The following is a 20,043-nucleotide window of genomic DNA, read 5'->3' on the forward strand; positions in this document are numbered from 1 at the left end:
TGGATTTACTCTTCCTCCCATTTCTCCAGCTCCTTTCCTCTCGCCTGGTCTAGTTCCATCTCCTCTTGTCCCTGCAGCTCTCTCCTTAGCCCCGGCCAAACCCTCTCTGGTTGTGCACACAGGATTAGCCATCAGCGCTTAGTTTTCTCCTCCTCCTCCACCCCTGAGGACCAAAACCTTCCACCACTCACCCAACCGTCCGGCTGTCCCGAGGCTTCTCTCCAACACTCAGAGTTGTGAGATTGGCCCCGCGGACTGGTGGTGAGATTAGACGCGGCATGGTGGGGCTCAGCGGGCAGCGAGCTGACACCAGTGAAGTCAGTGCTGACTAGTCGCAGGCAGGAAGCTGACATTTCCTGGGATTTTCTGTTACCGATTGCACAATGGAGCAAGCAGGCGATGGGGACAGAAGGGACGTTGCCGTGCCAAAATCGACAGTGTGTGTGTGTGTGTGTGTGTGTGTTTGCCCGAAGTGAGAGAGAGGGGGTCACTTGACAGGAACTGTCAGGGGAGTGTCTGCACAAAGACAGTCTTCGTGTGCATATGTTGTTCTATGGCACAAAATAAATTATAACATTGTCATCCACTGTAATGGTTCCATGTCTCCATACAGTCTCTGAAGCCGTGCCCTGGTGGAACAACTAGACTCCCAATGATTGGGGACACAATCTTTCGGGCCTTTTTTCTAGGTTCAGTTGAATTACTATGAAGATTCAGCAGTCTGAGTCTTATGGGTAACTCACAGCGGTTTTTTTCTTCGTTAAACAAAATATCTTTTTACTTTCTTTGCTGAGCCGCAGTGGGAGGATTAGACCATTATTGCAGAGACACACTACTTATAGAGCAGAACCCCTCGTATTGGCTTCAGTTGAAATGTGGAATGCTTTTTTTCTTTTCTTTTTTTGCACAAAGACTATGGATTTTCTCCTTATTTCTTACAGTTTAACAATGCTTGGAATAGATCTCATCACGGCCAACGTGGCCAGACGTATTACTTCCCTTAAACCTGTAATAACTGGTTGTTGTTGTTGTTGTTGTTGTTGTTGTTTTATTATAATTAATGGCCACTCGTGGGCAGTAGAAAGCAATCCAGTCAGACAGCGGGTGTTTAAGTTACATTAATCTCCACCACAGTTGCTAAAAGGTGCAGTGGCATTCCAACCCAGACAGGTAGGGGTTCTTCCGTGACCTATAGGCATGTGCTGTTGTCTCTGATTGGACCAAGGTTTGCGATGTCATTGTCCGATCAGGTGTATTGAGTAAAACAGGGTCAAAGTGTACGAAACTGAGTCAGTAGAGATATTTAAAAACAACCAAGCGAGAAAATGTTTGCAGCAGGGAGCCCACGTTGTAGCTGGGCTCGGTTGCCTTTTGTCACCTAAGATCTTCTTCTTTTTTTCAACAATAAAAGCAATGACCCCATGTCATGTCTTTTGTTTTATTCGCTGAAATAACGAGGGGAGAAAAACCGGAACGCTGAAGTCAGCTAGGGTGCTTCCCTGAGTGCTTTTAAATTCGAACTCAGTGGCAGCGTATATATTTTCAGCGCGGATCACATCAATCTGTTTCATGTCAGCCTTTAAGCAACCACACCACAAATGTCTTCTCATACTTCTTTGTGTATCATGTCATTTCTTTGCAGCTACTTGAGTCTTTCAATAGTTTGTCGGTAGCTTTTCCAATATTTTATCGAGAAGGGGTCTGTCACTACATGACTATGACTCGTATATATTAAAGTTGCTCGTGCATATTTATTTTCCCACGTACTCGCGCCAAAGATCTTGTCGCTCTGCCCACTAAAGGGACACCACAGATGTCTTCCCCTGCACTTTCAGCGCCCTGGTGGAATACCAGACAAGAGAGCGAATACCTGCTCTAACACGGGTGACTGAAGTGATTCTAAATGGCTCAAAGGGGCGAGAAGCAAAATGAAACTGGGGCTTTTTGAAACAACTGTCACACACTGGGAGTCCACGAGAGCACAGGAGCTTTTGAACAGCACAGTAGCTTCCTACGTGAGAACAGCTTCCTTTCCTGGCTATAGTTGTTCCCGATGAAAGAGATTTCTCAGCAGGTCTATTTGAGATCCAAGCCCCAGCGTAAGATTTTAAACTTGGACAGGTGCCAGGGTGAAGTCAATACTTAACTGCATTAATATACCGGCAAGTAAATTCATTTTAACGTGTTAACGAGTCTTTGTGACCTTTGATTTTTGTTTCTTTACAGTCCACCGGGGTCAGTTCAGGCTTTGAAACAGCCATTATCGCCGCCTCGATGCCATAAAGCGTTGCATTAAACTCAAATCTTCTCCAGGGAGGCCGCAACCTTGGCGTGACGTTTCTATACAAAAAATTCATGATGATGTATTAGATCAATTTATTACCAAACTGGAGGTTATTGTAATATTTGACTGTCATCCATTTGCCTTGTATCTTTTACCTGAGGCCGCAAGTAAATGTCTGCATGTGTACACAGTGTAAATGATGTAAATATACTAAACACCATAAGCATAACTCTCCATGATCCATATGTATTCATGTGCACTACAGCAGACACAGACCTTGCTATTTGTTTGGGTTTACCTAAGAGTTTTACTTGACCACATCCACCAATGTTTTTACCAACCGAAGTCGAATACTACCCTCAGCCCTCCCCCTTTTGGTCCTCGGAGCCACGGAGATTCACACAAAAACCACCAAGAACAAAAAAAGCACAACACTTCCACACGTCTTGTTCACCGCCTGTCTTTTCGGTGTCATTTCTCTCTTTTTCTCGTTCTGTCATCTTGTCTTCCTGCCTGAGGGATTCGCACACACAGGCAGATTTGAAGGATCAGTTTGCCGCTTTTTAACATTAATCAGGTAATACTTTTGGGAACTAGTGAAAAAGACGTCAAATCGGTTCAGGGGAAAATCTCCGCGAAGGAGTGTTATGTCTGACGGCTGTCATCTTTGCTTCAAGAACACAGTTCAAATCCACTGGCTGTTTGTGTTACAATACTCGAATCATATGCACAAAAAATACTTTTGGTGTGTAGGCCTCCTGTTGTCATCACGGGCTGCTCAACAGCTGAACATTAGCTACCGGTGCAGTGGGAAAGCACCTGAAACATTTGCTCTGTCTCATAGCAAATGTGAGCACTTCCGAACTCACACTTGCTATTTTGAGTGTATAATTGCGTGGAATAAGTGTAAGTGCTCGGGTGGTTCACTCTGAACTGTCAAAAAGTTGGGTGTAAAATAATGGACACTTCAACAAATGCCATGCAGGGTACGACGGGGAAGTGCCACCGACGTATTGTCAAACTCGTGAAAATGGCGTCAGAGGAAGGACCCTCGCATTGTTTCGAATTGAGGGGGGGGGCTAAGGCGAGATCGACTCCCCTGAAAAAGACACGAGGTCCCCTGAAAGCCTACTTTGAGATATTTTGGGTTCTGAAAACATCATTCATTCTTGTAACAGGTTACAGACTCTTTTTTTTCAATGAACTTCCTGAAATAAAGGATAGTTAAAAAAAAAAATGTCAGTATGTTTTTCGCTGATTAAAATGGCAATTTCTGGAATACTGTATGTCTCCCCTTAATAACACAGCGCTGACTTTTCCTGATTTGGCCATCTATTCGTGGCCGGCGCTGCCCTCAAATCACATTTGCTTCCTCGTCCAGTTGGAAGGTAAAGACGCGTAGCCAGGTGGAAGCGGCTGCAGGTGGAAGCGGTGCTGTCTGGTGGTGGAGCCTCCTTGGAGCCGTCACCGTGAGCAGCAGCAGCAGCCACGAGCGGCCCTGGGACGCCAGCAGTAAAGCTGGTGCACAATTGTCTTCGCTAGCCATTGTCTTTGTTTGTTCGACAAATCCGAATAGTCCGAGGCTTGACTGCATGGCATTTGTTGCTGCCCTCAAATCACATTTGAGGGCAGCAGGTTTTAACGTTACGTCGCCTCTTGAACTTCTCTTCACTGAGTTGGCTCGACCACATTGTTTGAATTTTAAATTGTTAAATTGGAAATCAAACAGTGATTTATCCAGTATTTTTTAACTGTCTTATCGTCTATGGATAAGAGGTCATAATATCAAAACGGAAACAGTCAAGCCTCGGACTATTCGGATTTGTCAAACAAACAAAGACAATGGCTAGTGAAGACAATTGTGCACCAGCTTTACTGCTGGCGTCCCAGGGCCGCTCGTGGCTGCTGCTGCTGCTCACGGTGACGGCTCCAAGGAGGCTCCACCACCAGACAGCACCGCTTGCACCTGCAGCCGCTTCCACCTGGCTACGCGTCTTCACCTTCCAACTGGACGAGGAAGCAATGGATTGAGTGGAAAAAACAGGAATACGTAGCTCTTCACCAAACATGAAAAGATAGGATGTACAGTGTGCATGGAGGCAAAAAGCCCGCTGATCGCCGATAGGGCAGCTGGAGTACATCTGTCAGAAGAGTGGATGAATGGAGAGGTCATCTGCGAGGTCACAGAATAAAAACTTAGAATGTACCCCGACTATGAGGGAACTGATCGATCATGTTTTTATCAGATCATAATTTGCGTGATGTATAAGGTGTTACGATGTTCCAGTACCATGGACAGCGTTGTTTGTTGGCCGCTAACTTTCTGAGGTTGTAAGACAGAAGGGAAAGGACAGGAATGTGAGGGGGACAGCCTTGGAGAGAGACACTAACAGAATGTTTTTCTTAATGACCTGCAACTAATGTGTGTGTGCAAGTGACATGTTTGTTAGGAAGAGGGCTCCCACAGATGCCACTGTGTAATTTGAATGTATGAATGCATGTACGCTTGGCGTCCAGACGGTTAAGACAACATGGATGCCAATGATGTTACTGTCGGTATACCTACAGGCCTCAGAGGCTAACAATGTAGCAACCTAGCAGTTAAGTAACGTATTTCAGGAAATTAAAATGCATAAAGACAGACGGAAAAGACGGGACTGTTGGGAATGTCATCATTTTCCCCAGGCACGTTAAAGATTTCTGAAGAAAAAATATCTCCAAAAATTCCAACACGTTTACTTTCCACTCCAAACAACAATAACTTCCGTGGCCATTCCTCGAATGTTAGCACACGTCACCACCCGTGAACTCTGAGCTTTCATAAAAGTCTGCGGTATGAAGTCATAACAAGCCACAGGAGATCGTACGACCCCATGGAGGCAGCATAACAATTTCTCCTCAGCTGATATGAAAGGTTGTTGCTTTCCATAATTCCAGCTAGTTGTTAAACTATACAAGCGCAGCACAATGGGGAGTTCAGTATCTTTGCACCGATCCACCGAGGCTCTACACTGATGCCTTGAACATGTTCAGGAGGGCCTCAAAAGGCCCTCGCCAGCCACATCCGACAGAATTTTTTTTTTGCAGAAGGAGCACTCGACAAACATGAGCACATCGCGATTTCCCACAAGGGTCAATGGAAAAGAGCGGGTGTTTGCTGTTCCCCGTCAGTTCATTCCTGTATAGTCCCCACAATGTGCTGGGGCAAGGATGGTAAATATGTCAAGGTTAGAGAGCCGAGCTGCTAGAGCGAAAAAGGGAGAGGGAAATTAATTGAATTTCCTACAAGCATGTCGATGTGAGATATGGATAGGAAATTCTAAATCCTGTGCACTGCGTGTGTGCGGATGGAAGGAGAGATATAGAGCAAAAACAAAACCATTGGCCGAACAGTGGTGATAAGTTTAATTTCCATGCTGTGGTGGCGCTATCTGCTTTATTCAATCAGAATCAGCTGTATAGGCCGAGTATGTTTGTGCAAGGAGTTTGACTCTGGTTTCCAGTGGCTCTACATTTGCTTATACACAGAAACCAGGGAGGTACACGTGGACACATGGCACAAATAAAGGCAGCAAAGCTGGAAATGATAACGAAAATAAAAATAACCATGTGATCAGTATCCAGCAACAATGGACACAGCATTCTCTATAAGCAAGTCAACATGTAGAAACAGGTGGTGCACAGTGTGGGGGAGTGCAAGATGGGATGAAACGTGTGTAAGTGGGTGTTGAAATTTATTTATTTAGTGTTTCCCATCAATTGCCGTTACATTGGACTGTTTAAAATGAACTCATAAAGGGTGTGTACAGTAATGTTTTGCTTCACTGTAGAGCTGCGCGCTGCGCATTGATTCGCTCAGCCCCTCCCCCTAAAGGCACCATAAATAATCTGTAGGCGGGGCTGGGCGATAAAACGATCAAGACAATTAACCGTGAAACTAACTTTTCCTCGATAGAGATAAAAGACATGGTCAATAAAACTTTCAATAATTCAATCCATGCTTTGACAGACAACACAAAGAAGAGAAAATATCGAGAGGAAATGTCAACTCGAGCGAAGAAGAAGTCCCGACGGACACAGCCCAAACTCGAAAGACGAGGACATTGGTTAAGAGATGGGTCCGAGGAATTCGGTAGTGTGAAGATAGTTTGGCTGGGTAAAGTCCGACAAGAAGCAAAGTCGTAGCATCACGTGCACTGCAAACTGTGTCGAAAGCATTTGTAGCAGTTGTACGTGTAGTGTTCTTCATTTCTTCATTTGTCATGTTCAACGTCTGGCAGAAAATGAATAATATTTAAACCAACTTTGGTTTAAATATTATGAGAATCATCACATCTCACAACCTTCAAGCTTGACAGAAACAGTGATTTGATTAATATCGTGGTATATATTATGGTATTGATCAATATGAAAAAAAACAATATTGTGATATTTCTCCATATCGCCCAGGCCTATGTGTAGGGAGTTTTAATATTCCCGTTCTACGATACCTATCTGGCCAGTCGGGTGTTATAACGCCTCACCATCACAGGCCTGAGGCTTCATGCCAACTGCGACCAGAATAAGAGAGAAGAACTCCCGTTTGGAGTTTGCATTACATGTCTTTCTTTAAATGGTGGCATCTTGTGCAGCTTTTCATTCATACAAAAGTAGACACCTCCTCCCCTTGTTTTCCCCTGATTACTCAGTTATGTGGACCCCTCAGTGAAGATGGAAACCAGGCCGCTGTGATGAGGTGTCCGGGATGGAACTCCCTCAGTCAGCTTTCCGGTGAAGCACAAGGCAGCCCAAGTGTGACAAAGTCCACGTTTGTGCCGTCGATGAGCCGCAGCTCATCCGTTCTGTTCACGCTAGAGAGCAGAGACTGGCCAGGTGAATGGACCGGAGCGGTGTCCGAAGCAATTGAACACGTTTTTTTTTGCAGTTTTGGCCTAGTGGTTAGTGCGTCGGACTCCCATACCGGAGGAAGCGGCTCCGCGGCCGGGCCAGAGCAGTAGAATCACAGCAGCAGCAATGAGAGAAATACTTACCGCCCCTCTAACTGCACCAGCGCTTTTTACCGTTGTGAAACTGTGTGAAGAATCGTGCGGGGTGCTGTGTCGGATGCTCAGCGGCTGCTCCTCCGGTGAAAGTTATCAGGTCGGAGTCGCAAACAATAACGAGACTGTGAAGAAAACCAAAGCAGCCATCTACGGCGCCACGATAATTATTCATAATTCTAACATCACCATTCTTCACACAATGGACTTGAAATTAAAGTTCGAAACAAAGGCATGAATGATTAAGTGTGGTTAATTAATGGGGTTTATTTTGTCCCCCCGCTGAAAAACAGCGAGTGCTGTGGGCCACAGCTGTGACTTTGTCATGATGCATTAGTTAAAATCAGACTTAAAATAGATGGGTGTCCTGTTTAGAGAGGCAAAGCCTGCGCTGCTTTGTGCCAGTGTTATTTGAAGTCCAATGTGCGTTGCTTTAGGCCAGCTCAGCCTGTTTCCAGATTCAAATCTGAATCTTTTTCTGGGACACAGCACAGGAAGGAACTGTTCAAAGAAAATGTCTGGGTAAACCATCGTAAATATAGAGGAAGAGAGTCACAAAAGCGGATTCCACTTCCTGCTGTTTCTCGAAGCGGCACACCGTGAAAATCTTTGGAAATTCTACGTTGAAGACTATGATTAATCGAGATTTACAGGATGCCTGTGTACGGTTATCTGAGGGACTACATAGAGAAACGACCCACTTCTGGTGAAAGCCACAAACAGGAAGAGAGCGGGGCGACAGTTGGCTTGGATTCCTGTTCAGATTAGGATTTTTGTTTCTTTCAGGCAGAAACTTTTTAACATTTTATTCCGGCACAGTTTTTTTTCGTATGGATGCTTTTGTGTTGATTTTAGAAGAAAAAAACGTGCACTGGCGCATTTGGCAATTTTGGATTATTTAATTAAAAAACAATCATGTTTGCATTGGTATCAAAACATACAGGAATACATTGACATTGTGGGAAATACCTATATTCAATACCTTTCCAGAAGACAGAAGGGGAGATCAATATGAGACACGTTTGCTTTAATTATGGGCCTGATCCAATGAGGCAGACACATTTAGAGTCACCTATAAAGTTATCCAATTTATACGCTGTTGAACCCGAACAGAATTATAAAAAGGAAAAGTTGAGTTCTTTTCGGAGTAACATTTTTGAACTCTTTCTTGGCCAGCAGCGGTGACGTTATTGAGTTTCAATATTGCTACGGAGGTTCCCTTCTTGACGTGGCAAGAAAGCAAAGTGTATATCGGTCAACAAGGTTTCAAAAAGTTCTAAACCGCGTCCAGCCCATAACAAGAGGGCACAGCCAATGTGCCCTCTTGTTTCTGTCTCTAAATATCGATATCCTCCATTTTCATTTTGGGGAGTCAAAATGAATTCTCTTCAGTCAGTATCCACCTTTTCAAGAACAACACAGCAGATGTGTGCTGAATAAAGAAAATCAGTGTTGCACAAAGGTCACATTGCCTCAAGTTTTTTTGAGCGGCACTTTTCCAGAGCTCCGGTCGACGGCAGATAGGCGACGGGATCGGCAGAGCCGCTCGGGCGAAAGGGGAGAAGAGAACGGCAGGCTCTAATCCTCTCAAAGCTGGGAAAGACGGGACGTTCTTAAGCCATAATTCCTCCTTTTAATCCATTCGGAAAGGTTCCGACCCAGTCGGGGACCTCGATCACCGATTCACGGTCACCGCCAACGGTGGATGTACCTGGCTGCCGGTGCACCTAGTAGTCACCGCTGGATTTGAGGCAGTGAGTCAGAGGTCAATCCGTGTGCGCGCCTGTGTGTGTGTGTGTGTGCGCGCGCGTGTGTGCGTGGTGGCCTCCATTACATCATCAGACTAATGCCACATCGCAGATGAAAACACTAGCTCCTTTCAGTTTGCTCGGAAAGTGTAAGAATCCATCTCCTTGTTAAACGGTGTGTGATCAATATGGCCTGTGAGAGGCCGCGGGCAAATTTGAGAAAATAAAGGTCAACGTACGCACGTAAACGAAACGTCTTCGGGGGGTGCTGTGCACTGGACTATATCAGTTTCATGATCCTGGAGCTCGTGGTGAACTGCCTGAGCTCATTAAAAGACGTTGTGTTTTCCTTCTGGACGTTACTATTTAGTCATGTATTTGATTTAACCAATGCCTTGGGTCTCTGTTTTAGTTAGGTTAGACCTTTGTGATCCCTTGCGTTGTGCTTCACATTGACCTCGGTGTTTCCTGTTTGATTTGCTCCTGTTGTCGGCTCGTGTTTTCCCACTTCTGCGATAGTCCGCCCTCGCCCCATGTGTTTTCCACCTGGTGCGATTATCTCCACTCGTCTCGTGTGTGTGTGTGTGTATATATAGTCTCTGCGCTTCCTTTTGTCTTTGTTGGATCATCCGTTCAGTTTGGATTTTGTCAAGTCTCCTGCGTCAGTTTGCTCTGTGTGCTCCCAGTGATGTGTGTGTGTGTGTGTGTATGCGTGTGTGCGTGTATATATATATATATATAAATATATATATATATCGCAGTCATTATTGCCTTGATTCATTTAGTCCAGAATAAGTGCCCTTGGCTCACTTTTTGGAGGGACTCAGCTTCTCCTCATCAGCCTTATGGCTGAAAAATAACTGACAAAAAAAATAACAGCCATGTGGTGTCCTGCAGGACAAAAAAAAGAACAGAAATTGAATCTTGGCCTCTTTCCGGCCGCCTCAACGTGTCATCTTTTCAATATTGATGTCTGTCGTGCTTATGGATCACACCTCTGGCCCGGCTCACCCCGTCTGATCAGCCACTTGGGGCGGCGGGGGCGGCGCTGATAATGTTGTTTTGATTGATGGCGTTTCTACTCTAATTGTCAGCACGGCCTCCTCTTAATGGAGCTCCCCACACAATTTTAAAGATTACAATCTTTAATGAGTGAGACTCGAGCGAGACTCAAGCTGTGTGCGCCGGTGGCAATGCGACGCTAATGCAACGTGACTGCGCCCTGGATTCTGTATCATCGTCCGGGCCCATTATCTGCTATTCGCCCCTTGTTTATTGCTTCCCGTATCACCTTTCAGGGAGAGCATGTCCGTTTTTACGGGAAGAAAAGCCTCGGCAAAGATTTATCACACCCGCCAATAGGCATGATTTCGCCTGTTCATTAGTCTTTTGGAACAGTCAATGCGATTGTATTTAAAAGGAGTAATGCACCTAGCTACAATGAACGTAGTCTAATCCAACAGCCCTGCACCTTCATGAAGGTTATAATGTTCGGATTAGGACGTTTTAGAGAGCACTGGGTCAACTGGACGACTAATCTTGAGTTTGTGTTACTGTTTAATTGTACTTTGTTTACACATATTTGACTGTACAAATGACTGTAATGCAATATTTAAGAGAAGATAGACTACAATCTGCAGTCTACATGGTGTCTCACTGCACTATATATACTTTAAGCCTGTCATTAAATCTGTTTTTGTCTTTGAAAAATCCACCCCGCGCGCTGCCTTTTATGCAGTTGCGATTTCACGCACCGTGAATGATGTAATATAACATCATGATGCAACAGAATCATCGCACTTTCCCCATAATACCCGGAGAGATCAGTTTGGAGTGCTCCGGGGACTTTGAATAAATCCCTCCGAACATGTTCAAGGGGGAAAGCCAGTTGAAAATCTCCTAGCGGCTGATTCAGTAACAACAGTGAGGCCGCGTGGGGTTTCACGCTGCGTCTGTTTCCATGACCACACACGGCCGTGTGTACGATGCGTCGGCTTATGTCTCTCTTACTCAACCCCCCCCCCCCACCACCCCCCACCCATCTTCCCCAAGTGTGTTTGCAACCAAGGTCGTAGTGGTCCTGCTCTGATTTCCAGGGGTGTGTGGGCTTCATTCATCATCCGCTTGATAGCCACGCGCTAGAGTGCCCTAAATCTCTTGTGTGTGTTTGTGTATCTGTGTGTGTGTGTGTGTGTGTGTGTGTGTGTGTGTGTGTGTGCGCACGCGGGCGCGTTTGCTCTCTCAAATGAATTATCTTCTGCTCCTCTTGTCTGTCTGCCCCCTCCTAAACTTGCTTTTTGTTTCACTGATAGGGAAAGTCGCAGACAGGCCACGCCCGTGTGCTTACATGCAGTACAACAAAGGATGCTCGCACACACAGAAAAGTGCTTGGTGTTCAGTTATATACTATAATATGAAGCACAGGATGATATCAAGGAGTGAGTGTATGCCAGAGAGAAAGGAAATGTAAAGGAACGATAAATACAAGAGCAAAACGGAGGAGCTGCACTTTGGCTTGAGTTACTGCCTCTGGTCTATATCAGTCGGACTGTATCGGCTTGACGGATCACAACACCGCAATTCGTCCACTATCCATCTTTTTGCAAAAGGACTTAGACTCGGAGACTGTGAAATCTGGATTGAATTGAGGTGGAGATGGTTGTTTTTTTAGTTACACTGGCTTTGTGCGACCAAAACAGTGTCTGCTTGGACCATCGCTTTTACTGTTGTTAGCCCACAGAACATTCCCTCCTCAGAATGCTTTCTGGTAAACACCACCCCGGGCTGTCATGGGAGTTTTTTTTGTTTGTTTCATCCAGCAGCCATAAACCTGCGACAAGTGAATCACCCTGGCAACAGTACGTCCCACCTCAGCCATTGAACCCTGTGGCTCTTCCAAAGTACCCATGATGGCCTCCTTCACTGTGTTTTCAGGACAGGTCTTGTGTGTACACACCCCCGCCGTACTACACGCTGAAGAATATTCAGTGCATTTATATTTTTCTTCTTCTCATTTCTTCTCCGTGTCGAGTCGATAACTGGTGGGAAGCTCTGTACAGTGTGTTCCCGCGGAAAGCATTTTGGAAGTATGGTAAACATGGTTCTCTGCTTTGGTTCCTTTTCATAAACATCCATGAGTTGTCAGACTGAATAGGAAATATTTGTATAGCCCACCCCTTGCGAGTTAGGTCAATCAAGAAACAGGGCAAAAATGTTGCACCCTGAGTATGTGAAAAATCATCCAATCATCAAAGTCCTCAAAAGAAGTGGAATTCTCGATCAGCTTTGCAATCAGTGACTGTCACAGAAACACACACATCCACCAACCCCTCCCACATTTTTGTGTTTTTAGCCCTCAGCTACAGCTATGAACAATAGAATCAGTTCATTGGCTGTTTGGGACGAGGAAAACACAAACTCTATCAACAGTTGTGCAAATTTGGGTGAATAGTGGATACAGTAATTTCATTTTGACAGTGATTTGTTCATTATGTCGTGTTTGTCGCAAAGTGGTCATAAAGTTATTGGTCATAAAGTCACGTGACTCATCAGGAGCGCTGTCAGTTGGTGGATATTCTCTCATCCGACCGAGTTCTCATTGGTCGGAGAATCTGCGGTTTTGCATGCTGCTTTCTTCTGTGTACTAACCCTGTTTTTTTGGTGACAAACCAGGGGAAACAAAGAAAACAAAAAGGCAGACTTCACTGGCAATGGGAAAGGAGTTAAATTTCCTTTTTTTAAACCTGCGTTGTAAATGCAAAATTTTGCTATGAAATGGATATAACTGTAATATCAGTGTATTATAGTTGTGAGCGTTTGTAGAAGTTCCGACACAAATATCTTCTCATTGCAAGATACTTTGATGCATGACTAACACATCATCAGAAATACTGGCCTGATATTCCTCCGGAGCAGAATACATGGCCCTATTGGATAGTAAAAAAAATAAATGGTTAACATCTGTTGGCATAATCAGAATATCGTAACTGTTGCTGAAATGGAGCTTACTGCCTCAGCCCAGCATGACCGTACAGCTCTAATTTAAGGATTACAACCCCCCCCCCCCCCCCCCCCTTTGTTTGTTTGCACCTACCAATCGTTACTGTTATCAGCTAAACAATTTTAAAAAATCATTACCATGCTGTCATATTTGTCCTGGCTTATGTCCGTTTTTGCGCAAGTTGGAAAAAATGTACAATACTGTAAAAGATAACAGAAGTAATTTGCAGTGCATCGCACCATGATAACAAGTATTCACTGTGGAGGTTAAAGTGCAAATTGCAGTCAAACCAATTCAAAAACAAATATATATGAACTTCTGCGCTTCACGTGTAGACTTTTCTCCTCAGCTGTGCACAGTGGCTGAACCCTGGTTCTGTTGCACAGGTTTCAGCTGCTGGAGCGGTTGACCAGCGCTTGCCCACACCCGAGCGGCTGCTGCGGTTCGCTCTTCGCTCGTCACGCTGCTTCCCTCCCTCACAGTAACCCCCCCCCCCCCCCCCCCCCCAATGAGTGCGTGGCTATAGTCTCTCTAGCGGAGTCTCGGGTTCAAATGCGGAAGTCATATTTTGCTGAATTCTGTTGCGTTGTTTTTTTCCGATATAGAATCCTGTGTGCACCATGCGTACATGGTATTTTACAGCGTTGCCAAGCTCCAGAGACCAGTAACAGGATTAGAAAGACTCTTTAACCCTGCGAGGACGCCCCACAGCCCCGCTGTGACTGATCCACACCACTCTTCTTTCTTTCTGCTCCTCTGTTGGTTTATCCCGCTTATCTCCTTTTAGACGCCTCATTTTACTCTAATCTCCTCTTCTCTTCCTTGTAACTTGATCTCAACTTTTTCCCCTTTTACTTTTTCTTCTGCTCTGCCCATCCCTGTTGTGCTCAAGTCAACCACACAAGCTCAGATAGCGTAGAGGACTGCAATTTGCGTTCATCAAATTGCAGTGGCTGAAGCAAAAGGAACAAAGGAGAAGAAAATCAAAAGATCTGTAAGGAGATGAAGGTGAGACCGGGACTGTGATCGCGGAGGAGGCCAGTCTGGTCTGGTCCAAGGGTGGATCGATACTCGGTGGGATGAGGGAGGGAGTGGAGGGGGGGGGGGGGTAATTGAGGGGGCACTAAAAGGGCTAATCATTTCAGTCATTACACGGCCGTGTCTGCTGATTCCAGGGATTAGCAGACACACAAACAGGGGAGATGTTGTGTTAGTGCTACAGGAGACTCTATCAGGGATTTGAGGAGTGGAAAACACTGCCTGTCCCCAGTCACCTCTGGTAATTGTGCCTGCAGCTCCATGTACGGGGATCTGGGTACGAGTGTGCAGGAGTGTGTCAGCTGCAGTGTGGGGGACGACGGGGAAAGAGAGAAGAGGGGGGGTGGGGGGGGGAGAGGCGATGTGGGCATTGGCGCGCACACGCACGCGTGTAAGAAATCCAAGCAGGCGTTGCAGAAAACGTGCGTGCGGCCGCCGTCTCTCCGCCGCCTCCCTTTTCTCCCGTGTTGGGGAAGGAGAGTCGTGGGAGAGCTCCCATGCTCGCCTGCCCACAGAAAGCCCTTCTGCGGGGCTGATCATTCAACAGAGCACAGAGAGTCCGGAGAGGCGCGGCGAGCTCCGGTGCCCGCCAGAGCTCTGTGAGAACGTCACCCACCACCACGTGCACGACAGGTGGAAATGAGGGGAAATTGCATTTACGTCAGCGGTCAGCGTGTCACACCTGGCTAATTCAATTGGCAGCACTTCCACGGTCTCTGATGTGGGGACCCCCCCCCCCCCACCCCCAATAACACAGAGCCTGTATGCTTCGATGCAATACTTTGTCAATACTTTGATTCTTGTAAGTGTCTGAATTAAGCGACTGGGATTTGCAAACTTTGCTTGCATTAATGAATTTAATGCCAGCGATAAGAGATACTTCAAAAAAAAAGATAAGTAAGCTAGTCACAAAAGCAGTGCTCATTTTGTGAGTTGTGTACTGTTTCCTGTGGCTCAGCACAGAGATTAGCAATTGCACCAGAGAGCCTGACTTACAAAATCTGTGGGGGCATAATGTTTAGAATACATATTCATGGAGAGTCTAACGAACATTATGAAATTGAGTTGCATCATGGTCAATTTTGACCATTAACAGGGGCGGGAATATATAATTATCATTTCTGAACCTTTTTTTTTTTTTTTTGTAATAAATATAACCAATAACATTTCACATTAAAACCCATTACTTGAATGCACATAGAGTTGGGATCAGAGAAACAAGCCACGTTAAATATGATACCTGGAGCACCAGATTATAATAATAATAATAATAATAATTTTATTCATATAGCACCTTACAGAAGTAGCTTCACAAAGGTGCAGTGCCACTTGACGATGTGAAACAAAATTGGATACAAAGACAAGCACGGCGGACAAAGTTTTGTCACACTGATGAAGCGATGCCCGGCCGAGCGTTTCCCCCTCCCACTTCTGTACAGGAACCGTAAATGAACAAGAACTGGGGGGGGTCTCTCAGCGGTGAGAGCTCGTATTCAGTTTTGTTTATCCGAGGTCCATGATATCAGGAGCTGAGACAGCTGACAGAGAGACAACTCACACAGCTCATCCATCCATCCATCCATCCATCGTCTACCGCTTTATCCATTTAAGGGTCGCGGGGGGGCTGGAGCAAAACCCAGCTAGCATTGGGCGAGAGGCGGGGTTCACCCTGGACAGGTCGCCAGCCCATCGCATGGCCACATACAGAGACAACAACCATTCACTCTCACATTCACACCTACGGTCAATTCAGAGTCTCCAATGAACCTAACCCCACTCTGCATGTCTTTGGACTGTGGGAGGAAGCCGGAGAACCCGGAGAGAACCCACGCAGACACGGGGGGAACATGCAAACTCCACACAGAGAGGCCCTGGTTGGTTTGAACCGGGACTCGAAACCCAGAACCTTCTTGCTGTGAGGCGAAAGTGCTAACCACCACACCACCGTGCAGCCCCTCACACAGCTCATTATTTTTAATTAGCTCCACCTCTATTGTCTACTCACCTCCAGCCCTGCACTCCCCACTGCTATAGCTTTTTTTCCTGCTATAACATATACGCCACACCAGCATGAAACTAGACGGCAAAAGTGTATTTTCAAAGCTGAAAAGACACAACTTTAATATGCCCGCGCCTCGTCCCGAAGGCACAAAGCTGCTCTCCCTAATTTTCTTTGCATCAAATATGTAACTTTTTGGGCGGAATTTTTTTAAACTTGTGCCCAACGAAAGAGGAAGTCGAACCAACTTTAAACAGATCTGATACTGAAATTATTCAAGTGAATATTCAACGGAACGGGGGGCTTTTTTTTTGGCACTGCACACTGCGTTCGAGCACCGCCGGTGGGCTGGGTGCCAACGCAGCTTCGCACCTTGTAGTCGTGCCAGTCCAGTGACCCGAAGGAAAAAGCCGTGGATACCGAAATGCACATCTTGCCACCTGACTGCAGACGTTCAGCATTTCGAGAGGACACAGCCGCGGCCGCCTTCCAACACCTGCGGCTTCAGACACAGCTTCAAAAAGAGGGGGAGAAGGAACAAACATTGAGAGCAAAAGGCAGGACGTTTGAAAGGAGCTTAACGTCCTCGGCAAAGGAACTTTTCCATCTTGCAGGCCTGCATTGTGTTTCTGGACACGGGCAAAAGAGGCGAACGAAGCCGTTGGGATAATCGGACCCAACAGCAACGGAAATCCGAGCGGAGAGTTGTGAAGGAGGCCCGTCACCGACTCCATTCAACAGTCGGAGAAGGGGAAAAGCAAAGTTAACTGGCTTTGACCTTAAAATACAAGTCAAGCCCGACTTGAGCTCAACCGCGGAAAATCAGAGTTCTTTTCCGATTCATCCGGCATGTCACATGGGGATCACAAGAAATAACAAAACTCCCAGAGGGGGAAACGAGGGGAGCGACACAAGGGGGAAGTGCACGGCGGCGGCAAACGCACGGTGTGCAAGTGTTGGCGAGATTAAAGATATGACGTGGGGAAATGATGCCAAACTCCTCCTCTTTGTCTTCTTCTCCGAAGTTGTCCTCACGGGCCCCTCAAAAAATTTGAAAGATAGAGCTTGTCTAATGGAGAGGAGGGCCGAGGGGGGGGGGAGAGAAGGAGAGCGTAAGTGTGCACAGACTGGAGGAGTCCTCTGTGGCAGGAGAATGCAATTTGAGATTGGTCAGATTGCTTTTTTTTTCCCCCCATTCTTTTTCCTCCTCCTCCTCCTTCCCCCTCGGCAGCTCATGAGGCGTGATATGCATTGGCGGGGTCCCTAAGCCGCCATAAGCCTGACGCCAGCACCCGCACCGCCGCCAGGGAGTCGTCGCACTTGCTGCGCGAGAAAATCAGCCCCGATGAAATAAAAGAGGGACTCCAAAAAAGATCAGCGGGGATTTGAGAGTGATAGATGAGAGTCGGGCGAGGAGAGTCTGCCAGCGAGCAGGAGAGGGGGGTGGAGACGGAGCGGGGGGGGGAAGAGCGAATGGATGAAGGAGATAGCCTCTGTGGGATTATGGCGGGATGTGGCAGAATGTAAATGCACTGGCTGATTTCTCACGGCCATGTGGCATTGTGAGGGGTGCGTTGTTACGGGGCTTTGTGACCGTTCTTCACACCGTCGAAATGAACCTGCTGGGCTTTAAAAAGAAAACGGGCCTAAATGAAACATGCGTGACATTATTTTATTTTTTTCCCCCTTCCTGTGTCTCCGTGTCACGCTCAGGCGGAGAGGGCTCAGCCGAGGCAGGACAGAAGGAGACATCCACCTGTGACATCTGCCAGTTTGGGGCCGAGTGCGACGTGGATGCAGAGGACGTTTGGTGAGTTTACACATGCAAACACACGCGCGCACACACTAGGGTTGGGCGTCCCTGGTCCGAGGCCGACACGATGCAGCATCTCGATACGCTGTCAACGATCCGATACATTAAGGATACATACGCAGCAACTACCGATGACATACGCTACGATTCACAACCCGATCGCGATGCGATGCCATTCAACGCAATGTGATCCAACGCGGTGCGATTCCAATGCGATGCAACGCGATTGGACGATGCAAAGGAACGACGCAAACTCAAATCAATGAGTAGGATTATTTATTAATCAACTGAAATGAAGACTTTTTACAAACCGGTCTTTTTACACAAATTCTCTAAAAGAGTTCTGTCTTTTTCAAGTTTACAGTACGGACTTTTTTTTTTTAACACCGTGGCTCACAGAATTAAGGATGCTCAAGGTTAACAAGAACAATTAGGTGCAATATGAAATATGCATAACACTCTTAAAGCAGCAGGTAGGATAACTCACCAGTGAGTAGCACAGACCAGTTTTTATATTATATTATTATAAAACGTGGAGGAGGTTGGTTCTCTGTAACAAAGTAAGGCTTTATATATTTCAAATTAAAGAAGGCTATAGCCTCAGCTATTGTCTTTGAACGAGAAGAGCTGTCAGCCAGCGGGGCATGGAAAAACCTTTCAATACTTTGCTCACCGTCACTTGTCCTGCGGATAGTAGCTGTTAATGAATCCGAACCCGAGGCGGGACGCTGTTAACTGACAGACGCCTCCGCGGTCGCACCTTCAGGTGAGTCATGAGGTTAGCTCTCCTGCCTGTGTCCTTAACAGCAGCGCGGCACATTTTGCAGACTTGCATCAGACTTGTCGATGTTCCCGTCTCCCGTGTGAAACCCGTAGTGGTGTAGTTTACGTCCGCGGCGCACCTTAACGTCACGTAGGTCCAATTAAGGATGAACGAAAGTATGAAAATATGACATTATTGGGTCGGTCACATTTCTTAACAAATGAATAAAATGATCAAATAATCGAATGGATCGGATTTTACCGATGCAAACATTTTTAATAACCGACGCATCTCGATTTCTTATCAAAATTGCATCGATTCACAGCCGGTATGCCGATGCACTCGCATCTTGCCTGCGGGTGTTCGTGTATCGACACGAATGGGTTCATCTTCCAAACCCTAACACACACACACACACACGCACACGCACACAACGCTTGAAACCGCTGCAGACCTTCATGTCAAAGCCACGTGCCGCCTGTGCACCTTACACAACGAGGCCCGAGTTATTTAAATACCCTTTCAAACGCGAACAAATGCGAACAGTTTTTGCCCTTTTGAAACGTTTTGTCCCGTTTGAACACTGAGAATTTCGATGTAAACTCGCCCTTGTGCCGCACACGCACACCCGCCGACAAAACACCCACTGAGGCTTAGTGCACGGTCGGCCATTTCATTTAACCTCAATTACTGGAGCAGGGCACCGGGAGAAAGGAGATTCTCGCTTATTGTGGAAAATCCAATTACTGTCCTTAAAGGACTTGGCCAAAAAAAGGATTTTGACTCACACACGGAAAACTAGTACAGTGAAGAAATATTGTTTGTCATAAATTCAACCATTTATGCAGATGAGACGAATGTAGGCAATATGTTATCGGCACGCCCCCCCACATGCATTAGCTAGCAAGCGGCAGTAAAAAAAAAGAAGGCATTCCCCGGGGCTACATAATAAACATGCGGGCGCAGAACCTAATTAGATGAAGGCCCAACTGGTGAACTGTTTTCCAGCAACTGACAATACCAGCTTTTATTTATTTGCACTCTACAGCACGAGATGAAGCCTAAACGAACCTACATTACGGATTTGGTGTGCAACAAGGAGCAGCTGGTGTCAGCGAAGGAAAGGCAGCCCCTGTGAGAAATCCCAGACGCTCGAAATCAGAAGTGCCCCGGGAGTATGACTCTATCAGACTACTTGATGTAATGGAAAGATAATGTGCCCTGGTGTGCAATAACTGTAATGCCAGGGAACAGATTCATGATGCATGCCGAGCCTTTTTTCCTGAGTCCGCCCACTTCAAATGCACCTTAATGTTCTGCAAAGAAACAGAAATGGATTTATTGGTAATTTCTCAGGTC

At 46.2% G+C, this 20,043-nt stretch overlaps 1 protein-coding gene across 2 annotated transcripts in view; it reads left to right on the plus strand.

Moving 5' to 3' along the window:
- The window catches only part of tmeff2a (transmembrane protein with EGF-like and two follistatin-like domains 2a), a 100,200-nt gene that overhangs the window by 62,780 nt on the left and 17,377 nt on the right, over positions 1–20,043 (plus strand). For both annotated transcript variants that reach the window (XM_035604792.2, XM_035604791.2), the window contains exon 5: positions 17,822–17,918. In XM_035604792.2, coding sequence (XP_035460685.1) covers positions 17,822–17,918 — 97 coding nt within the window. The remainder of the gene's footprint in view (positions 1–17,821; positions 17,919–20,043) is intronic.

This window comes from Scophthalmus maximus, chromosome 14 (assembly GCF_022379125.1).
Source record: "Scophthalmus maximus strain ysfricsl-2021 chromosome 14, ASM2237912v1, whole genome shotgun sequence".
Lineage (NCBI taxonomy): Eukaryota > Metazoa > Chordata > Actinopteri > Pleuronectiformes > Scophthalmidae > Scophthalmus > Scophthalmus maximus.